The 20,933-nt window shown below is 40.6% G+C and overlaps 1 protein-coding gene across 5 annotated transcripts in view; it reads right to left on the reverse strand.

The window, feature by feature from the left end:
* The window catches only part of mical2b (microtubule associated monooxygenase, calponin and LIM domain containing 2b), a 56,295-nt gene that overhangs the window by 6,352 nt on the left and 29,010 nt on the right, over nt 1-20,933 (reverse strand). The window contains exons 19-33 of one of the 5 annotated variants that reach the window (XM_060884771.1): nt 20,448-20,546; nt 19,605-19,724; nt 18,431-18,532; nt 16,925-17,029; nt 16,388-16,420; nt 15,214-15,394; nt 13,859-13,923; nt 13,175-13,253; nt 7,191-7,314; nt 6,374-6,447; nt 4,750-4,815; nt 3,653-3,756; nt 2,504-3,311; nt 2,315-2,394; nt 256-354 (exon numbers count right to left, since the gene is read on the reverse strand). In XM_060884771.1, the coding sequence (XP_060740754.1) occupies nt 256-354; nt 2,315-2,394; nt 2,504-3,311; nt 3,653-3,756; nt 4,750-4,815; nt 6,374-6,447; nt 7,191-7,314; nt 13,175-13,253; nt 13,859-13,923; nt 15,214-15,394; nt 16,388-16,420; nt 16,925-17,029; nt 18,431-18,532; nt 19,605-19,724; nt 20,448-20,546 (2,139 nt within the window). Of the gene's footprint in view, nt 1-255; nt 355-2,314; nt 2,395-2,503; nt 3,315-3,652; nt 3,757-4,749; nt 4,816-6,373; nt 6,448-7,190; nt 7,315-9,542; nt 10,872-11,155; nt 13,254-13,858; nt 13,924-15,213; nt 15,395-16,387; nt 16,421-16,924; nt 17,030-18,430; nt 18,533-19,604; nt 19,725-20,447; nt 20,547-20,933 lie in introns of those variants that run through there. The other 4 variants (XM_060884770.1, XM_060884772.1, XM_060884773.1 and 1 more) reach the window with 4 other exon arrangements.

Raw genomic sequence — 20,933 nt, forward strand, 5'->3', positions numbered from 1 at the left:
TGAGTGTGATAGTGGTGATGTGATGGTGAGTGTGATAGTGGTGATGTGATGGTGAGTGTGATAGTGGTGATGTGATGGTGAGTGTGATAGTGGTGATGTGATGGTGAGTGTGATAGTGGTGATGTGATGGTGAGTGTGATAGTGGTGATGTGATGGTGAGTGTGATAGTGAAGTGTTGGTGGTGGTGATGGTAAGGTGATGCTGATGTGATTGTGATGATGTGATGGTGGAGTTGATGTGGGTTCATGAACATACCTGAGCCCTGTGAAGTTGTTTTAGTTGCTCTCTCTTGGTTTGCATGACAAGTGTTTTCTCCTGCTGCTTTCTCCGTCTCTCCGAGTCGCCCGATTCAGACTAAATACAGCACAAAACAAACAAACAAAAACAAAAACAAACAAACATAAAAAACAAAGAGAGATAAATAAACATAAAGCCACCTGTACTAAAGATATTTTACAGTGAATCCTTTCATCAGTCCGGATTGGCTGCTGAAACAAACACGCTGCAGACAACAAGGCTGCTGAATTCTGATTGGTCAGGAGATGTTAATGAACCACAGAATCAAAGTCTAATACTGAACTGCTTAATAACCCTTTATACCAGCACACTGCTGTTCCAGTCTGTTGGTGGAAACGGAAACAGGCTTTAGGGACGTTTTCAATCAGTATAAACAAACAAATAATTCTCTGCCAGCGATTCTGATCTAAAACGATTCTCTGTTAATAACCTCACACAGAATTTCAGTGTCGAAGATGAACATGTTCAAATTTTAACTGCATACAAACAAACACTTGGGGCATCACAGAAAGCAGAAATGGGTTTAATATCATCATTTACTTGGAAGATTTGTGTAAAAAAAACTAACAAAACCTTTCTAGGAATATATTGCTTCTAGTATCCTAGTAAAAAAAACAGAAATACTTCTAAAAGCTACAAACTCTGAGTGTCTACTTTCATATGAGCTTCATTATTAACACCTCTGTGGAGCGAGACTTGACAAAGACGAGTTCAAGACCTTGACTGGCTTGCTAATAATTTGTACGACAGGAATATCCTTGAATATGCTTCAAACGTATAGGAAGCTAGTGAAGAAAAACTATTTCAGACGTTCGACCTTTCTGTGACTGAAACGCTGTTAGGATCAATTCCAAAAATTGTATCGAATTCATTCGTTTTGCTCCTTACAATTATCACTGATAAATGTAATGATAAATGATAAATCCGACAAACAGTCAAGCACTCGTCCTTGATATCGTGCTAACGACAATCTGGGGCCGAAGCAGAGTGGCTTTCCTGTTCATTGGCTTAGACAAGGAAAGCGTCTGGTTAGGAAATGCCCTTATTTTTAAATAAATAAATAAATTAATATATATATATATATATATATATATATATATATATATACATATATACATATACACACACACACACACACATATATATATATATATATATATATACACACACACACACACACACACACACACACACACACTATAATGTAAAAATAATGTGCTTGCGAGATAAAATTAAATACAACTAAAAGCAGATCATAAAAACAGACCCGTCTTTAAATATAACGAATAAACAACGTAAATCAATTTATTGAGAAATAAATGCTGTTTTTTTGCACTTTTTTTAAAATTTTTTTAAACGATGTATTATTCCGTACAGAAAGAAATAAAGATCCTCTTCAAGCTCATTTTGCTGAAAGGAAATTTGCTTTGAATTCCGTTAAATGTATTTTCAGCCGAGATGGAAATGAAAACGCTGTAACGTGGCTAAAAAGGAAATCCTTGTCTGTTCGATGATGATTTAACGTTAACAAACAATTTACGGGTCTTATCTCAGTAGTGAGACTTTCGTCAGGGAAAGAAAATCTCAGCGTGATGGCGGTTCTTTAGTGCTCTCGAATGCTGGTGGCGATTATAAAAGAAGCTATTGAGCGGAGTCAATACGTGGCGTCTTATAAAGACGTCGTGCAGAGATTCGTTCCACGGCTGCTTTTCATGTGGCGCGGAGAATGAAAATAAACTGGTTGTGCGTGCCGAGGGCAAGGCTGGTCTCAGCTCTCTGTGTTATAGAAATAAATTCCATTTTCTGATATGAAGTGTTTATATGAAGAGTCTCAAAGCAGTATATTATATACACACACACACACACACACACACACACACACACATATATATATATAAAATGTATATAAATAAATAAATAAATAAATATATAAAAATGTGTGTGTGTGTGTGTGTGTGTGTGTGTGTGTGTGTGTGTGTGTGTGTGTGTGTGTGTGTGTGTGTGTATACACATTTACCCTTTGTATGACGGATTTCTGGTCTTCCTCGCTGGATGAATAGGTGTCCTCGTCATGGTGGTGATTGTGTTGTGACGATGCTATGAACATACGGTAAGAAACGTGTATTAAAATCGATTTATTCGGGACAAATTGCGTATTGTGGGATGTTTTTGTCAAAATAAATAAAAAAAGTGTCCCTGCGCAAACCTTTGTTTCTGAATTTGGACAGAATGCTCCAGACGTCCTTCGTCTGGTTCCCCGTCTTGCTCCGGTCTCCTCCGTCGTTCCTCTTCATCCGCATGGACGAGAAGAAGTTGAGCCTCCTTGGAGGCAGGGAGGCCATGTCGTCTTTGGAAATCCTCGACGGCTTGTTGCTGAGCGTGATCTGCTCCAGCATTGCTGTGATCTCGCTTCTGACTTCTGTTCTGCTCTGGTTTCCTTCTGTATCTGCTCTGGAGCGCTTCACGGCGTCCTCGTCCTCCTCCTGGTTCTGAGCGGAGACGCCGAACAGGAAGCTGAAGGAGCCCTCGGAGAGTGGCCTGACTCTACGAGGACGGTTTCTTCTGATCACTTTGGGGTTGTTACCTGCTCCAGAGAAGGATCTTCTTAGCACGCTGGCCCATAGCTGGAATCCTGAGAGAGTAGGGCTGGGCTCAGGTTCAGCGGGAGCTCGAGGTTCTTCGTGAATTTGCGCTTCGGTCGAGTTTGCGGGTTTTCGGACGTACGTTTCCGCTCGGTCTGTAGCCTCAGTCGTGGATGAAAACGTCCCAGGAGTGGCCAGATCCCAGTTCAGCAGCTTCTCCTTCTCAGACAAAGACAGAATGAGCTTCTTCTTTGAGCTGAAAGCGCTCTGCTGGTCAGGGGCCGGCGTGGAAGCGTCGGGTTGTTGTGCTGGAGATGATTTGGGAAGGGATGAAATTCCATGAGTGCGATAAGATGGAATCTCATCTGCAGCTGATTTCTCTGGTTCCTCCTGTAGAGGGCAGTGAGAGTCTGAGGCATGATTTTCAGCTTCCTGCTGGAACAGGATATGCAGACAACACAAAAAATAAAAAACTGATTCAACAGAATGAATGAAAACTTACCGCACAACAGTTCCACACATATACAGTGATACACACACACACACACACACATCACTCCTATTATAAGAACGTGTGAGTGAACACATTAAAAGTGCTTCTGGAAAACATATGATGTTTCAGTGTGATCTGTGACGCTGTTATACACCTGCTTATAGTTTATAACCTCCAATAAAAATGTCATTTCAATTAAACAATTTAAAGTTTGCTTCATATTGAATCGAACGGAATTGAATGAGCACGTGTCATGTGTGTGATATTTTGACTGACATACCGGTACATGCAGCTCCTCAAAGTCCGAGTCTCCATCCTCTTCTATGAGAGCGTCGTCTCCGGCCCCTTTCTGCTCAAACGATTTAAGCAGAATGAGAGGCAAAGCTGTGAGACAGGAACATAATTATTACTCTTAATGAGAAATGTAACGGTAGCTGACCATGATATTTTTATTCGTTACGATACAGATATAGTGCATACAATTAATACATCAGACATGAAGAGCTCTAGCATATTTAAAAAATAAAAAATTAAAAAAGGACCTTTGTTTTTTGAGCTTTGCGTTTCTTCAAATTACTGTGAATAAAATGATGATTTCTTACAGTTGGATTGAAAAAAAGAAAAAAAAAAGTCTAACAGTGCCCTCTATTGGATAGCAAAATATACCTGGTTTGTTTTATATGAAAAAGTTCATTCATTCATTCATTCATTTTCTACCACTTATCCAAACTACCTCGGGTCACGGGGAGCCTGTGCTCAGACGTCATCGGGCATCAAGGCAGGATACACCCTGGACGGAGTGCCAACCCATCACAGGGCACACACACTCTCATTCACTCACGCAATCACACACTACGGACAATTTTCCAGAGATGCCAATCAACCTACCATGCATGTCTTTGGACTGGGGGAGGAAACCGGAGTACCCGGAGGAAACCCCCGAGGCACGGGGAGAACATGCAAACTCCACACACACAAGGTGGAGGCGGGACTCGAACCCCGACCCTGGAGGTGTGAGGTGAACGTGCTAACCACTAAGCCACCGTGACTCTACTTATCACTTAACTCCACGGGACATTTTTTCCCCCTCTGTAAACATCTTTGTAAGAAGGCGACATCTACGAAAATCTATGCGAATAAATAATTGTGTTATTTTATATCAACGATAAGACCTAAAAAACACGCTAATGTGGGACGATTCATGTAAAGCTGAGTCTGAAGCCAATTAAGGCTTTAACAGCTGGTTTAGTGCAGGTATGAACAGGAAAAAGGGAGCGGAATGGACCTTCAGCATGACAAGACGTTATAAAGATTTAGTGAAAGAAGACAAAGTGTGTGTGTGTGTGTGTGTGTGTGTGTGTGTATACAGACTCTTACTTGCTCTGATCTTCCTTTTCCAGTGATTGTTTCTGATGATGTCTCCTCTGGCGTACGAGCGCTCCACTAAACACACAACATCGTCCATCGTTAACAAGCTTCTCTATAAACAGCTACAACTGAAACGATCGTATTTAATTACATTCAAGCATTTTTAAATCACTAGACAATACAGGAAGTTAAGATCATTTCCATGTTGCTCTGTAGAATTCTGCACTCTGATTGGTCAGAAGGTGATAATTCTAGAATTATATATACACACACGTGTATATACACACACACACACACACATATGTATACATTATATATATACATACACACACATATATACATATATATACATACATATATATACATATATATGTATGTATATACATATATGTATATGTATATATATATGTATGTGTATATATATATATATATATACACATACATACACACACACACACACACACACATACATACATATGTATACATTATATATATACATATACACACACATACATACACACACACACACACACACACACACACACACACACACACACACACATACATACACACACACACACAAACACTGTACACATATATATGTTATACAGTTTTTTGACAGAAAGTCTCACATGTTCCTCAAACACCTTCCGATACAATAGGATTCATAGTGGATTATATGATGATGAGCTGACCAGGTCCTGCTGCTGCAAAACATCTCCAAACCATAACACTTCCACCTCCAGGTTTCACAGTTTGTATCAGGTTCTTTTGCTGAAATGCTGTATTTGGTTTACACCAAACATGTCCTCTGTTATTGTGTCCAGATAATTCAGTTTTACACTCATAAGTAATAAGACTCACATTATACCAGAAGTTTTGGCCTTTGTCTCTGTGTTCTTTCACAAACTTCATTCTTGCCCTCGTGTTTTTTTTCAGACAGTAAAGGTTTCCTCCTTGCTCATCTCCCATGATAATTAAAGTTGTTCAGTCTCTTACTGATTGTAGATTCATGCACTTTCACATCAACTTAAACAGGAGCTTGCTGTAGGTCCAGTGATGATATTTTAGGGTTTTTTTGGAGACTTCTTTAATCATCTTGCGGTCTGCTCTTTGGGTGAATTTGCTTGGATGTCCTGACCTGACCATGTTTCCAGTTTTTTTTAAATCGTCTCTACTCGTAAATGATTTTCGGACAGTGGAACGTCTGATTACGAATTCTTTTAAGATCTTTTTATATCGCTTCCCAGATTAGACCGGTTATGGAATCGACAAAATAGAGATGCTATATTGTAATTGTAAACACATTTCTGTGATATAAGAGGAATAAAACACAATATAACATTTAACGTTATTTATATAGCGATCCATCAGGCGGAGGTCTGATAAGGTAATGAGACGTAGATGAGCTCAACAGCTGCTGTTCCGCTGAATTTGTATCTGACCCTGAGCAAAACGTTCAGCCCAGCCAAAACAAACAGAGCCGTACTGAAAACTAGCACTCCCAGATCTACTGATAAGAACAACAGAGGCAGAGGGAAGACTGGACAGGTGAGGAGAGGAGAGGAGAGAAATAGGACGCGTATGTAAGCCTGGATGAAATGAGAGTTTACAGCAGGATGTTGAGACTCACCTCTCTGTGAAGAGCTCGGACCGAGCGGCTCGGACTCTGTGGCAAGATCCTGAACCGAAGGTTCTCCAAACATGCTGAACATAGTGTAAATGTTAATAATGTTGACAAAAGTCCACACACACACCCACACACACCACAATGAACTGATACTTGCCTATGTGCATGTGTGTCAAAGGTTATAAGGGTATCAACTAACAGGTATGTAGAAGAACAGACAGAAATAAAGATGGATAGGTACATAGAAAGATAAGAAGACAGACGGACTGGGAGAGAAAGACAGACAATTATAGTGCAACAGGAAGGGGGGGAGAGAGAGAGACTGTTCGACTGCCAATAAACTGAGTTAGATGGACAGAGACAAACCAACAAGAGACAGAGAGAAAGACAGGTCAATAAATGTATGGAGAGACAGACAGACAAACACTGACTAATCGGGAGACAGACGAAGCAGATAGACAGAAACAGAACGATAAGACAGAGAGACAGATCAAAGACAAGCAGACCGAAGTACAGACTGAAAAACAGCTTATAAATAGAGAGACTGATATACACAGAGAATATGTAGACAGACAGACAGACAGACAGACAGACAGGTAATCTGACAAACTTACACACTGAAATTTAGATTGGAAAGAAAAATAAAAGGATGAAACCCTAAATGTGTGGACGTACCTTAATGAAATAAACACTGATTTAAATTAGAACCAACACCAGGGCCTACACCTGAATCTTAAATAAACGCTTGTTTAAAATATAATGTACTACATAAGAAAAGAAAAAGGAGATTTCGGATGTGAAAGGAAGAGAAGTGATGAACCTGTTGCTGGTGAACTTGGGTGGATCTGAGAGCTGTGGCTCGGCTGAACTCTCGGCCGTTTTCTCGATGTCCTGCGGAACCTTAATGATGAGGTCTTCTTGCGTCTTGGGCAATGAACTTACTCCTATTGTGTTTACACAGAGAAAGATACATGTGCACAAGTATAAGGAATTCACTAAAAGCTACTGATAAACTGTTGGTTCACTTGTCTTTACACACACAAATGTATGTACAAAATGAAGAGAAGAAGAAAAAAAAAAATCAATCCCTCACTCTCTCATATAGATGTAGGGATATTTAGTCAGAAAAGCAATCAAGAGACCGAGTGGAGTTCTGAACATAATGCTACAACCACCATGTTTCCCTGTAGTGACGGTGTTCTCAGAGTACTAACACCACCATGTTTCCCTGTAGTGACGGTGTTCTCAGAGTACTAACACCACCACGTTTCACTGTAGTGATGGTGTTCTCAGAGTACTACCACCATCATGTTTCACTGCAGTGACGGTGTTCTCAGGATGCTACCACCACCACGTTTCACTGCAGTTACAGTGTTCTCAGAGTACTACCACCACCATGTTTCCCTGTAGTGACGGTGTTCAAGATGCTACCACCACCACCACGTTTCCCTGTAGTGATGGTGTTCTCAGAGTACTAACACCACCATGTTTCCCTGTAGTGATGGTGTTCTCAGAGTACTACCACCACCATGTTTCACTGTAGTGATGGTGTTCAAGATGCTACCACCACCACCACCATGTTTCACTGTAGGGATGGTGTTCTCAGAGTACTAACACCACCATGTTTCCCTGTAGTGATGGTGTTCTCAGAGTACTAACACCACCATGTTTCCCTGTAGTGATGGTGTTCTCAGAGTACTAACACCACCATGTTTCCCTGTAGTGATGGTGTTCTCAGAGTACTAACAGCACCATGTTTCCCTGTAGTGATGGTGTTCTCAGAGTACTAACACCACCATGTTTCCCTGTAGTGATGGTGTTCTCAGAGTACTAACACCACCATGTTTCCCTGTAGTGATGGTGTTCTCAGAGTACTAACACCACCATGTTTCCCTGTAGTGATGGTGTTCTCAGAGTACTAACACCACCATGTTTCCCTGTAGTGACGGTGTTCTCAGGATGATGACCAGAGTTTGGTTTTCAGGATTTCATCCCAGCTTCAGACCTTTTCACATACTTTAGTTTTAGTCTTGACCTCTTGGTTATTTCTCTGATTAATGCCAGTTTTGATTGATGGCCTTGTGTTTTTTCCTCCATTTATTAATAATGGTTTTAATGTTTGGATTTTCTCTTATTTTCCAAAACAGCCTTTGATCCTTGTTCTGAACTTTGTGTCCTGGTCTTGTTTTGATCGTTCTCTGGACTTCATGATGCTGTTTGATGAGGCACCATTTCTAACAATCTCTGGGTTTCTGGGTTCTTACAGGTCCAGGTGTATTGATCTTGACATCATGTGACCAAGAATTAATGCTTAGATCATTAGTATGAAATAAAAACCTTTAAAAGTGTGCTGTAAATTAGACAACCAATATTTTAAAAGTGTTCAGTAGAACCTCCACCATGTTTCCCTGTAGTGATGGTGTTCTCAGGATGCTACTGTACCTCCACCACGTTTCACTGTAGTGATGGTGTTCTCAGGATGCTACTGTACCTCCACCATGTTTCCCTGTAGTGATGGTGTTCTCAGGATGCTACTGTACCTCCACCACGTTTCCCTGTAGTGATGGTGTTCTCAGGATGCTACTGTACCACGTTTCCCTGTAGTGATGGTGTTCTCAGGATGCTACTGTACCACCACCACGTTTCACTGTAGTGATGGTGTTCTCAGGATGCTACTGTACCACCACCACGTTTCACTGTAGTGATGGTGTTCTCAGGATGCTACTGTACCACCATGTTTCCCTGTAGTGATGGTGTTCTCAGGATGCTACTGTACCACCACCATGTTTCACTGTAGTGATGGTGTTCTCAGGATGCTACTGTACCACCACGTTTCACTGTAGTGATGGTGTTCTCAGGATGCTACTGTACCACCACGTTTCCCTGTAGTGATGGTGTTCTCAGGATGCTACTGTACCTCCACCATGTTTCACTGTAGTGATGGTGTTCTCAGGATGCTACTGTACCTCCACCACGTTTCCCTGTAGTGATGGTGTTCTCAGGATGCTACTGTACCTCCACCATGTTTCACTGTAGTGATGGTGTTCTCAGGATGCTACTGTACCTCCACCATGTTTCACTGTAGTGATGGTGTTCTCAGGATGCTACTGTACCACCACCACGTTTCACTGTAGTGATGGTGTTCTCAGGATGCTACTGTACCACCACCACGTTTCACTGTAGTGATGGTGTTCTCAGGATGCTACTGTACCACCATGTTTCCCTGTAGTGATGGTGTTCTCAGGATGCTACTGTACCACCACCACGTTTCACTGTAGTGATGGTGTTTTCAGGATGCTACTGTACCTCCACCATGTTTCACTGTAGTGATGGTGTTCTCAGGATACTACTGTACCACCACCACGTTTCACTCTAGAGCTTCAGACAGGATTTCAGCCCAGCTTTGTGGAACATCCAGGATATTTGCTGTCTACAGCTTCTTTGTGTTCAGATCTTTTCACATCCTTTATTTTTAGCCTTGGCCTCTTGGATATTTCTCTGATTAATGTCAGTTTTAACCAGTTTTTCTTGATGGCGTTGTGTGTTTTTTTTTTAATAATCTCTAGACCGGTCACAGAAAAAAACGAGTTTCTTTTTGAGTCTCAAGATTTCTTCCTCGTATCGTCTCAGATACGTACGAGATACGTTATTTCTTCCTCGTATCATCTCAGTCTCTTTTTTCCTCACTGCCATCGCCTCTGGCTCGCTCAAAGTTAAAAGTGCTATACAAACACAACTGGATTGTAACGAGAGGATTCATGATCCATATCCGTTTCACCGGATAAATCGATCGAGTGCAGTCGTGACCATCTGAACATTTCACATAAAAATATAAATAAATAGTCGCTCATCTCTTTAATAGAATTTTAGGGCAAGGAAAGGACAGAAAAGACCCAAAAGAAAAGACCCAACACCCTTCTGAACACCAGTGATAGTGAGTTGTACACGCAATGGGTCGAATGTATGCACGCTTTCTGGGCGGAACTTTAGGCGGCACCCGGAGGGTTTGGGAATTGGGTGGGTGGGGTTTTAGTCAGGCAACAAGCCTGCGTTAACAAGACGCACTTTTCAGGTATATGGTGAAGAAAGTGCCGTCAATTTATTAGAAAGAAACGGAAAAGTTACACTGGTCAGCGTGTCGTGAGGGTACAAAAAGTGCAGAGACGTTTTTCTTTTTACTTCCCCCCAAACGTTGCACATGGATCAAAATGGTAAACAAAAAAACAGAAACAGAAATAGAGTTGAAAATAGATTTATTTAATACGTACAGGATTGAAAGTATATAAATTAAGAAAAAAAAAAAAAAAAAAAAAGAACATTTATCATCATGTGCTAGGAAATGTACAGACTTGTAGGAAAATGTATAAAGAGAACTACAAATTTACAAAAAAAAAAAAAAATTGACGAAAAAATTGTTTAAACTACAGAAGGATCCTTCACTAAGTGGTGACCTCAGAACAAGACAGAGGTCTGGAGTACGATTTGGACAGTAATGCAGCCTCTGCAAAAGACAGCAAGGCAAAGACACACAGAAAGAGAGAGAAAGAGCAAGAAATAAAATTTACCGATTTTTTTTTTTTAAATGCATTATTAAATGCATACAAATAATAAAGTGCAAAACCACACACACACACACGTGTGCTTTCACAAGCAGGGCATTCGTGCTTGGGATGCGTGTTAGCGAGTTAGTTACGGGGGCTATTACGAACGACACGTTCATACAGAAGACCCATGGCGCAAGAAATTAAAGGTGGGCGTGGCAAAGTGAGACCACACCCTCATCACCTGGCTAATGCAGGCCGATCACCTTCAGGCACCACCGCTCTGCCAATCAGGGGGTCGGAGCATTGAAAACATGAAACGGTCTAACGGTAGGGTGTGGATGAAGGATGAAGAGAAACAGAGGAAAGAAATTTAGGAGGGTTTTTTGAAATGTCAATAGAGCAGTAGGCAATTTAGACTAACTAAAAAAAAATGTACAGAAAACATAATACTGTTATTGTATGACTTTAGAAATAAAAATAAAAAAAAATAAAAAAAAATGAAGTAAATTCCATTGATTGGCGTTTCCGCTTACAAATCGTACACAAAAACGGTGAGAGGTTAGCTGTGACACCTCAGAGAAAAGTAGAGAAAAGTGCTTTTCGTACGCTCGTTAAAGACTGATTAAAACATTTTAGTGCTGACTAGAATAAACGAATACTCCGGCGTCTGGGCTCAACCTCGTCTCATATCCGCTGTGTGACTTTCACCAAACAGAAACATCCTCCTGAATCCTCAAAGTTCTTGATAATACAAGTTTTACAGCGGATCATGAATCGATCGTATAATTATATAAACCTTTATGTCCGAGCGCTTAATCGGCGACGCCTAGAAAACAATTCTAACACACCAAAACTCTAGTGGATGTCTGGACAGGACAGCAAATGATTATTATTCATTTTTCCTGAGAAACAATAAGAACACAGAGGCAAATCTGGTATAAATGCTTAATCAATCAAATCAATCAGTTAATTAAATAATTAATTAACTGGAGACTTAAATGTTCTCTCCACTCCCACTTATCTACACGTACTTTGCCATAGCAAGAGGTGAAAAATCCAAGTATTGTTCAGTATTGTTTAGGTTTTAGCAACAAAGATTTTGTTCCAAATAAAAATGACCCACTTTCCAAAATGTTTAACGTCATAATGGAGTTCAAACGCAGTATAAAGCAGAAAGGTGTCGGATCTGATCCTCAGAGCACCGGTATGGATTTAGCTTTTCATTCTAATCGTCGATCAGCATTTACGCCTGATTCCACTTGTTTAATCAGCTGATTTTAGGCTTTTATTAGAGATTAGAGGCCGATCGGTTGGAGGGAATGAACCGATCCTGACCCGGCGCTTTCCCGGGTAAGATGTAAAGTTGCATAATCGTCTACAAGCTGTGAGAGAAATGATGGGACTACATGACACATGCCCTGTAACACATCACGACCCTAAGACTCCCATCATCCGACGTGTATCGTGGGATATAACGATTGAAGCGGATATGATTTATGAAATGGCATTTTTTTAAAATTCTGTCTTAATCCTCATGAATTTAGCGTGCAATAGAAATTTATTGCTTAGTACGAAGCTTTAAAAAACAAACAAACAAAAAAAAAAAAAACTGGAGTAATCCTTTACTATAAAAATACTGATAAGCTCTTAAAGCCTGTATAAGAGTAAATTTCAGTCCTGTCGTCCTTCTTTACCTCACGTTTCGACGTTTCTCCTGATTTGCGGAATGGGATCGTTAACATGAACGAGCATTTAATCAGGAGTTTAAACAGGAAAAGCGTCAGTGTTCGGTGCAAATGTGCAAAATTACTAATACTGCAATCAAACACCAGACAGATTCATGACCTCTGATTAAAGAGTCATGGACTGGAGGAACGTGTGCAGATTTTGGCACAATTTGGAAATCAAACACTGATTAAAGAAACTTCAGCATCAGTGGTGGCAGATTCCTTGAACACCTCTGTGAAACAGCGGAGGGTTAAAAGAAGAGAGCGGAGTGTGTGGGGGAGGCAGTCGGTCAGACAGACGCCTCACTCTAACGCTATAATTGAGTTTGGGATCTTCCCCTCAAGACAAATCTGTGCTGTTGTCTCATACAGAATAAACAGCAGAGGGATGCCGAGGCCCAGAAGTTCAGAAAAGAAGGCATAGTCGTCTCGCCGCTCACTGAGGTGTAACCATAAAGCCCAGGCCACGCCATGCATCCAGCCGGTCAGCCGGCTCACGTGCAGCCGTTTCCTAAACAGGGAACTCAGGGTACCTGAAGGCTTTATGTGGAGGCTCCCGCTGGTGGAGAATCCGTCAGTATCGTCAAGTACAGACACGTCGCTTCTGTGGACCTGGAACACGAGCACGCACACACACACACACACACACACACAATATACACACATATTACATACATACATTACATATACACACAGACACACACACACAATTACATATACACATTACATACACACATATTACATATATACATTACATATACACACAGACACACATTACATACACACACACACACACACACACACACACAATATACACATATATTACATATATACATTACATATACACACACACACACAATTACATATACACATTACATACACACATATTACATATATACATTACATATACACACAGACACACATTACATACACACACACACACACATTACATATACACACACACACTCACTCATTACATATACACACACTACATATACACATTACATTTACACACACATACACACACCACATTACATACATGCACACACAATATACACACACATTACATATACACATTACATTTACACACACACACACACACACACACACACACACATGTGCATGTGTATGTCTGTGTGTGTATTTGCACAGACACACACATACACGAGTGTGTGTAAAATAACCACTACAGGAAGTTCTGAGGTGATGAATATTACCTGTGGCTTTCGAAGCCTGTGGCTGGTTTTGCGCTGGGAAAAGTGCAGCTTGCAGTAAAAAGTACCTGCGAAATGCAAACGGTTTGATCAGCACTAAAAATGAAAGACACGATGTTACTGACCAACAGCCTTAGAGAGATAAAAGACTGGATGAGCTGCAATTTTCTGTTGTTAAACACTGATAAGACAGAAATACTACTTATAAGTCCAAAAACCAGTACACAGAAACAATTTAACTTCCATTTAGAGGGATGTACTGATACTACTAGCTCGACAGTGAAAGACCTGGGTGTTTATTAGACAGCAACATGTCTGTTGAAAATCACATCGCACATACCACAAAAACAGCCTTCTTCCACCTTAGAAATATTGCCAAGCTGAGAAACATCCTGTCTGTATCTGATGCTGAGAAGCTAGTTGATGCATTCATGACCTCTAGACTGGACTATTGTAATGCATTACTAGCTGGTTGTCCTGCATCTTTAATAAATAGGCTACAGTTTAGTCCAAAATGCTTGCCACTGCTGCCTGAGTCACCTCAGACTTGCTCATTGGGGATAAATACATATACATACATACACACTGAACTATATATAGCTTGAATTTTTATTAGATTAATTCTTTATACTTCTCCTTATGTTTACCTTCTGCTCTATGTTTACGTTCTGTAAAGCTGCTTTGAGACAATGTCCATTGTAAAAAGCGCTATACAAATAAACTTGAATTGAATTGAATTGAACAGCCGATTACACTGAAGTCCTACGAGGACGAGCTGAATTTAAAGACCCGGTAAGTATTTTGTGCCGTTACAGGAAAATCTACTGAATTCTAAAGCATTGTGGAGTTAATCGTGTCCCTGATGTTAATTATTTTACTATTACAGCTGTTTTGTAGTGATTTATTCCTCTTACACCTCAGCAAGTATTTTGAACATTGATCAATAGAGGATTTTTCTGACCAATCAGATTTAAGAATTCAACAATTATAGTGTGATGTATTTCTAGAATTCGAAATTGCTTCATGTTCTAAACTCAGTTAGTTACTATAAATACGTTAGCTAGTTGAGTCCGATCCGCGGCTGTGGTTTAACTTTATTTAATACAGACTTCAGTGGACCTAGGATTCGTACTCACAACCTTTTAATCAGTGGTCCAACTCTTTAACTCACACATCCTACCGAATACAGAGCAACGTCCAAAAGGAAGGGAATTTACATTTTAAACTTTCCCTCCAGAAGGATTTATTGGAGAAGAGAGAAGAGAAAAGAGAGGAGAGGAAAGGAAGAAGCTGAGACCCCATCTCCAGGAAATGGTCTACTTCTGCTCCTGTAGGTTGAAGAGATGGTGTCGTTGTACCTTGGTCAAACACGTGTCCTCCCAGCCTCAGTGTGGCGCTGCAGACGTCACATCGGAAACACTCTCGATGGAAGAAGTAGCCCTCTGCGCTCAGTCTCTCCATCACATACACACGCTTCTTACAGAAGTGGCACGTGTCGCTGCCGCCCATCCCGGGAGCAAACTCCTTCCGCAGGTTAACCTGAAACACCGACACACACAAAGAAGTGAGGGGGAAAAATAAATAAATAGATAGATAGATTCTGGAGGAGATTAGACGTGTTCCCCTCTGCTAATATTTCACACTCGCAAACCAAGCGGTCTCGATCACATCTGGGTTAAAAAGCCTGGTAGGTAGTTAGATGCGTGTGTTTGTGTGGAGTGGAGTTACTGACGAAGCTGAAAGGTCTATTCGGTTCAGTCTAAAAGATTGTTGTGATTATAATACAATCTATTTTATGGTGTGTGTCAGGGACTTATTCATGACATGCCAGAGAATTATCCTGAAAAATGGACCAATCTTCCTAGAATAAACCTTCCTAAAGACCTTTTCTGGACTGATTTGATAAAAACTTCCGTGCGCTTAGTTTTCTCACTATTTATTAAAAAAAAAAAAATAAATAAAAAAAATAAAAAATAACATGATATGAGCAGAAAATTAGGAAACATCTTCAACAGAGTTTAATGCCTAGTGTCTGGAGCTTCATCAGCAGGTCATCCATTTCCTGAGTTTAAAACCTTTTCCATGTCTGGAAATTCAAATCCTTTTCAGACCCACATAAGACCCGTAGATTTCTGTAGGAAATATTTTCTCTCTAGTGGCGCATTTTCATCAAAACAATCTTCCTGATTCGGCTTCCTGTCCCGAGACACAGGGTAAAGTGACTTGTATAAATACTCACACTGAAGAACATTCCCACATTCTGTATTATAGTGACCTGGAAGGAAAACCTGCGAAATCTCCCATTCGATTTAGAAAACATGAATAAATATTAGACAGTGATGAGATGTTTCTTGTGGACACTCGTGACAGTCTAAAGGTGGAAAGGTTCAAGCAGCTGAATACCAAAAAAGAAAAAAAAAAAAAAAACAGATTATGGCACATGAGGGTTAATCTGTATGCTGATTAATCAGGGAAAGACACAAAGCTGGTGAGTCGCTGTGAAATTCAGTCAGTTACGTTCAGTACATTTACCGAACCAGACTCCTGACTTCTCCTGGCCTCGGTCTGTAGACAAAACATAAAAACGACTGAAATGAAATGCCAGGAAATTGATGGAGGAGAAAAAAAAATAAAATAATCAAATGATCCTTTGCAGCACATACATACATATATATACACATATACACACACACACACACACATATATACATATATATATGTACAGTATATATATGTGTGTGTGTATATATTATATTGTGTATATATATATATATATATATATATATATATATATATATATATATATATATATATATATACACCCTTGTATACATACATATATACATATATATATATATATATATATATATATATATATATATATATATATATATATATATATATATATATATATATATATATATATATATATATATATACACATACATATCACACATACATACATATACATATTATATATATATATATATATATATATATATATATATATATATATATATATATATATATATACCCTTGTGTATAAAAACCCTTGTGTACCCTGCTTACCAGTGAGAGAGTGTAAGGGTTGTTGGGTCTGTGATCGGTTTCATAAAGGACAGCCAGAGTGGCAGCTTTAACACCAATTACAGAGGAAACTTTCCCCACTGTCCTCTAATCCGAGAGAGAAGAAGAAAAACAGGTAAATAGACAGGAAGTGAGGCGTGAGAATCAATAAAGACAAAGACAAACGGATTGAAGTATGCTGGGGAAAAACAAACAACATGCGCAAACATACACAGCATTCAAAAGCCATTAAATGTGACTTCAAACACGGCTGCTGATTCTCTACTAAAAAGCAACTTAACTCATGCAGCAAAGAAAAACAAAACAAAAAAAAAAACAGTAATTAGTCTTAATATTCTTTCCAAACTATCAGGTGTGAACCCAAAGAAAATGGAGTCTGGAGTCAACATCTGGAGCTGAATGACAGGCAGAGTTCCCAAGAAACAGAGTGTACGATGAGGTCAGTGAACAAAGAAGATAGAGTTACTCAGGAGGATGTGGGCCGAGGAAGATAAACACGTGACCGATGTAGCCGTGGGCCGAGGAAGATAAACACGTGACCGATGTAGCCGTGGGCCGAGGAAGATAAACACGTGACCGATGTAGCCGTGGGCCGAGGAAGATAAACACGTGACCGATGTAGCCGTGGGCCGAGGAAGATAAACACGTGACCGATGTAGCCGTGGGCCGAGGAAGATAAACACGTGACCGATGTAGCCGTGGGCCGAGGAAGATAAACACGTGACTGAACTTAGGTTTTATCCTCATCAGGGACTGTAGACTTTAGCACTATGTTCTTGGATGGATCTAGGCAACATGATAGACATCAGACTGAGAACATAGAAAGAAAGAAAAAAAAATAAAAGAAAAGAAAGATAGCAAAAAAGATAAAAATAAAGGCTAAAATAAAAATGTCTCTCAGTTATGCTGAAAATTGTTTAACCTGCAAAAAGACACAACATGAAACGAGATCAAACCAAATTCTCACCTGATCTGTGCGCACTTGTAAAAGTGTTACATGAGAAAAAAATGTGACACAAAGTTCTTTAAAAGGGGGAACACACGACTCAATATTTAAACTACAAAATAGTAAAGAATGATGCAGAGGCAAAAATCAACACAGTGCTTCTTCTTCATCTTATGATGAAGGATAGATATCTTTCTCTCTCCTGATGGGCGTGGTCTCTTCCAAGGTGACTCCGCCCCTTTCCCCACGGCACTTAAGCTCTCTGAATGATTGGATGACGATGTAAGACGTGATTAGTGATCGTCTAGAGTCTAGACTTAACACCCGTTAGATCTCAACACAGGTCCGGAAACTTTCAGAATCTATGATGTGGTGCACTGAAGATGTTTTGGCTCCGCCCCAAAATAAATAAATAAATAGAATAAAAAATAAACAACAACTCCACCTTTAACTGCTCACATGTTTTCCATGCAGGATGAGTATTTGTTTTTAAAAATGCAATTCCGACAAAACATGCCAAGTCTCCAATAAATACTAAATACCTGTATAGAAGGATCGAGGCATTGGACACGTTTGATCTCAGATTGATTTTTGTGCCCCTGGTGATCAGGAGTCGTCGGCTCTGACGCAGCATGTCCGTTACACTACGATCGAACAGAACCACAGCGCGTTAATCGTCCTGTCTACTTAACCCGGTTTCTTCGTCCGGGTCTAATAGCGAACGCTAGAGAAGGAAACGTGAGAAACGAAAGCCTAGAGTCTCATCAGCTCTGTGGCAACAGCCCGACATGAGCGGACAGGTTCGCAGCGGCTGTGGACTTCAGCAGCACACTGATCTCTTACACACCCGATTCAATAAGGAGATTTTGTCCTGTAGAAGAACCTGATATTTCATCCAACTCATGTACAGAACAATAAATCCTGCAGGAGCTGTGAGAGAGAGAGAGAGAGAGAGAGAGAGAGAGAGAGAGAGAGAGAGAGAGAGAGTGAGAGAGAGAGAGAGAGAGAGAGAGAGAGAGAGAGAGAGAGAGAGAGAGAGAGAAAGAGGGAGAGAGAGAGGGAGAGAGTGAGAGAGAGAGAGAGAGGGAGATAGAGAGAGAGAGAGAGAGAGAGAGAGAGAGAGAGAGAGTGAGAGAGAGAGAGTGAGAAAGAGAGAGAGTGAGAGAGAGAGAGAGAGAGGGAGGAAGAGAGAGAGAAAGAGGGAGATGGGGAGAGAGAGAGAGAGGGAGAGGGAGAGAGAGAGGGAGGAAGAGAGAGAGAAAGAGTGAGAGAGAGAGAGAGAGAGAGAGAGAGAGAGAGAGAGAGAGAGAGAAAGAGAGTGAGAGAGAGAGAAAGAGAGTGAGAGAGAGAGAAAGAGAGGGAGAGAGAGAGAGGGAGAGAGAGAAAGAGTGAGAGAGAGAGAAAGCGTGAGAGAGAAAGAGTGAGAGAGAAAGAGTGAGAGAGAAAGCGTGAGAGAGAAAGCGTGAGAGAGAAAGCGTGAGAGAGAAAGCGTGAGAGAGAAAGAGTGAGAGAGAAAGAGTGAGAGAGAGAGTGAGAGAGAGAGAGAGAGAGTGAGAGAGAGAGAAAGCGTGAGAGAGAGAAAGAGTGAGAGAGAGAAAGAGTGAGAGAGAGAGTGAGAGAGAGAGAGAGAGAGAGTGAGAGAGAGAGAGAGAGAGAGAGAGAGAGAGAGAGAGAGATGTGTCTTACAAACACACACACTGAGACTGATGGTGTTACCTGCTTGGGCTGAGCTTCAGGAAGAGGAGACAGCAGACAGGAAAGAGCAGAGGGCTGAAGGAGAGATGGACACGAGAGAGGTTTAGGAGAAGAATCTGGAACAGGAGAGGGTCCACTCTTCTACAGAAAGAAGAAAGGACAGAAAAAGAGTGAAAGAAAGAAAGTAGGGTTTAGAAACAAAAAATAAATAAAAAAAAATAGCAAAATAAATTAAAAAAAGGAAATGGACAAAAATGGTAAAGAACAATAGAAAATAGAAGATAATTAGGAGGAATCAAAAAGAGCGAGAGACAGCAAAATACAAACAAGAAAAAGGGAAAAAAAAAAGGATAGAAAGAAGACACTGTTACATGCCTTTCTGCCTGAGGGATAAAAAGAAAGGGAGAGAGAGAGAGAGAGAGAGAGAGAGAGAGAGAGAGAGAGAGAGAGAGAGAGAGACTGACAGAGAAAGGCACACAGCGTAACACTGTAGGTGAGGTGAGCTGTGATGGAGCAGCCATGCTGAAACTGGACTACAGTGATCTCTACCAGGAAAACACACACACACACACACACACACACACACGTTTGCATTGTAGCCACATGACTCAGGTAATCCTCGCTCAGCTGTCTTTAAAGTCCCTTTGTATTTCGGAAAATTAATACACAATCCACATGCAACAAGTTGGTGAGTCTGGAGTTACGACTCCCACACAACAACAGAGAAACAGCAGAAAACAGTTAGTTAGTCATCCCTGGTAACTGGACCGTACCAATCTCCACCCGGGATTAGGGGTGCAGCAGGACAGGCAGGATTGTACCACAACATTCCAAACTGAGGTCCAGCAAACCCCTTTCTGTCACCTGAGCCGGTGTGCCGGAGAACAGGAAGCTCAGTTGCTCCGCTCGCTCTCTTATACTCTTTCTGCTGAACTCTTGTGCGCTTTGACTCTGCACTTTCTTCTGCGGTGACGCAAACAGGAAGAACGTTTCAGAGGGAGAGAAAAAGAAAGCCGACTTCTCTAATCTACAGCACGTTTAGTGCGATAGCTTCCATATTAGATTAGCTACAATTATGACCACAGAGTAAATGACTTCTGGCAGTCTGTGAACACTAATATAGGAAAATGTGTCTGATCTGATACCAATCTGGTTACTTGGCTAACGGTTATCTGAGCCACTGAGGTTTTTGAAATACAACACGGGTTGGAACGTCGACAAAAGGTCGTCTGTAAGGTGTTTGGTTTCATATTAAACAGAGTTTAGCTGGCAGGATATCAGCATGGTATCAGGATCAGGTGCTGGTCTAAACCCCTGAGATGGAACACTGGTGTGGTAGAAGAATTGAGA

This window comes from Tachysurus vachellii, chromosome 13 (assembly GCF_030014155.1).
Source record: "Tachysurus vachellii isolate PV-2020 chromosome 13, HZAU_Pvac_v1, whole genome shotgun sequence".
NCBI classification, from domain to species: domain Eukaryota; kingdom Metazoa; phylum Chordata; class Actinopteri; order Siluriformes; family Bagridae; genus Tachysurus; species Tachysurus vachellii.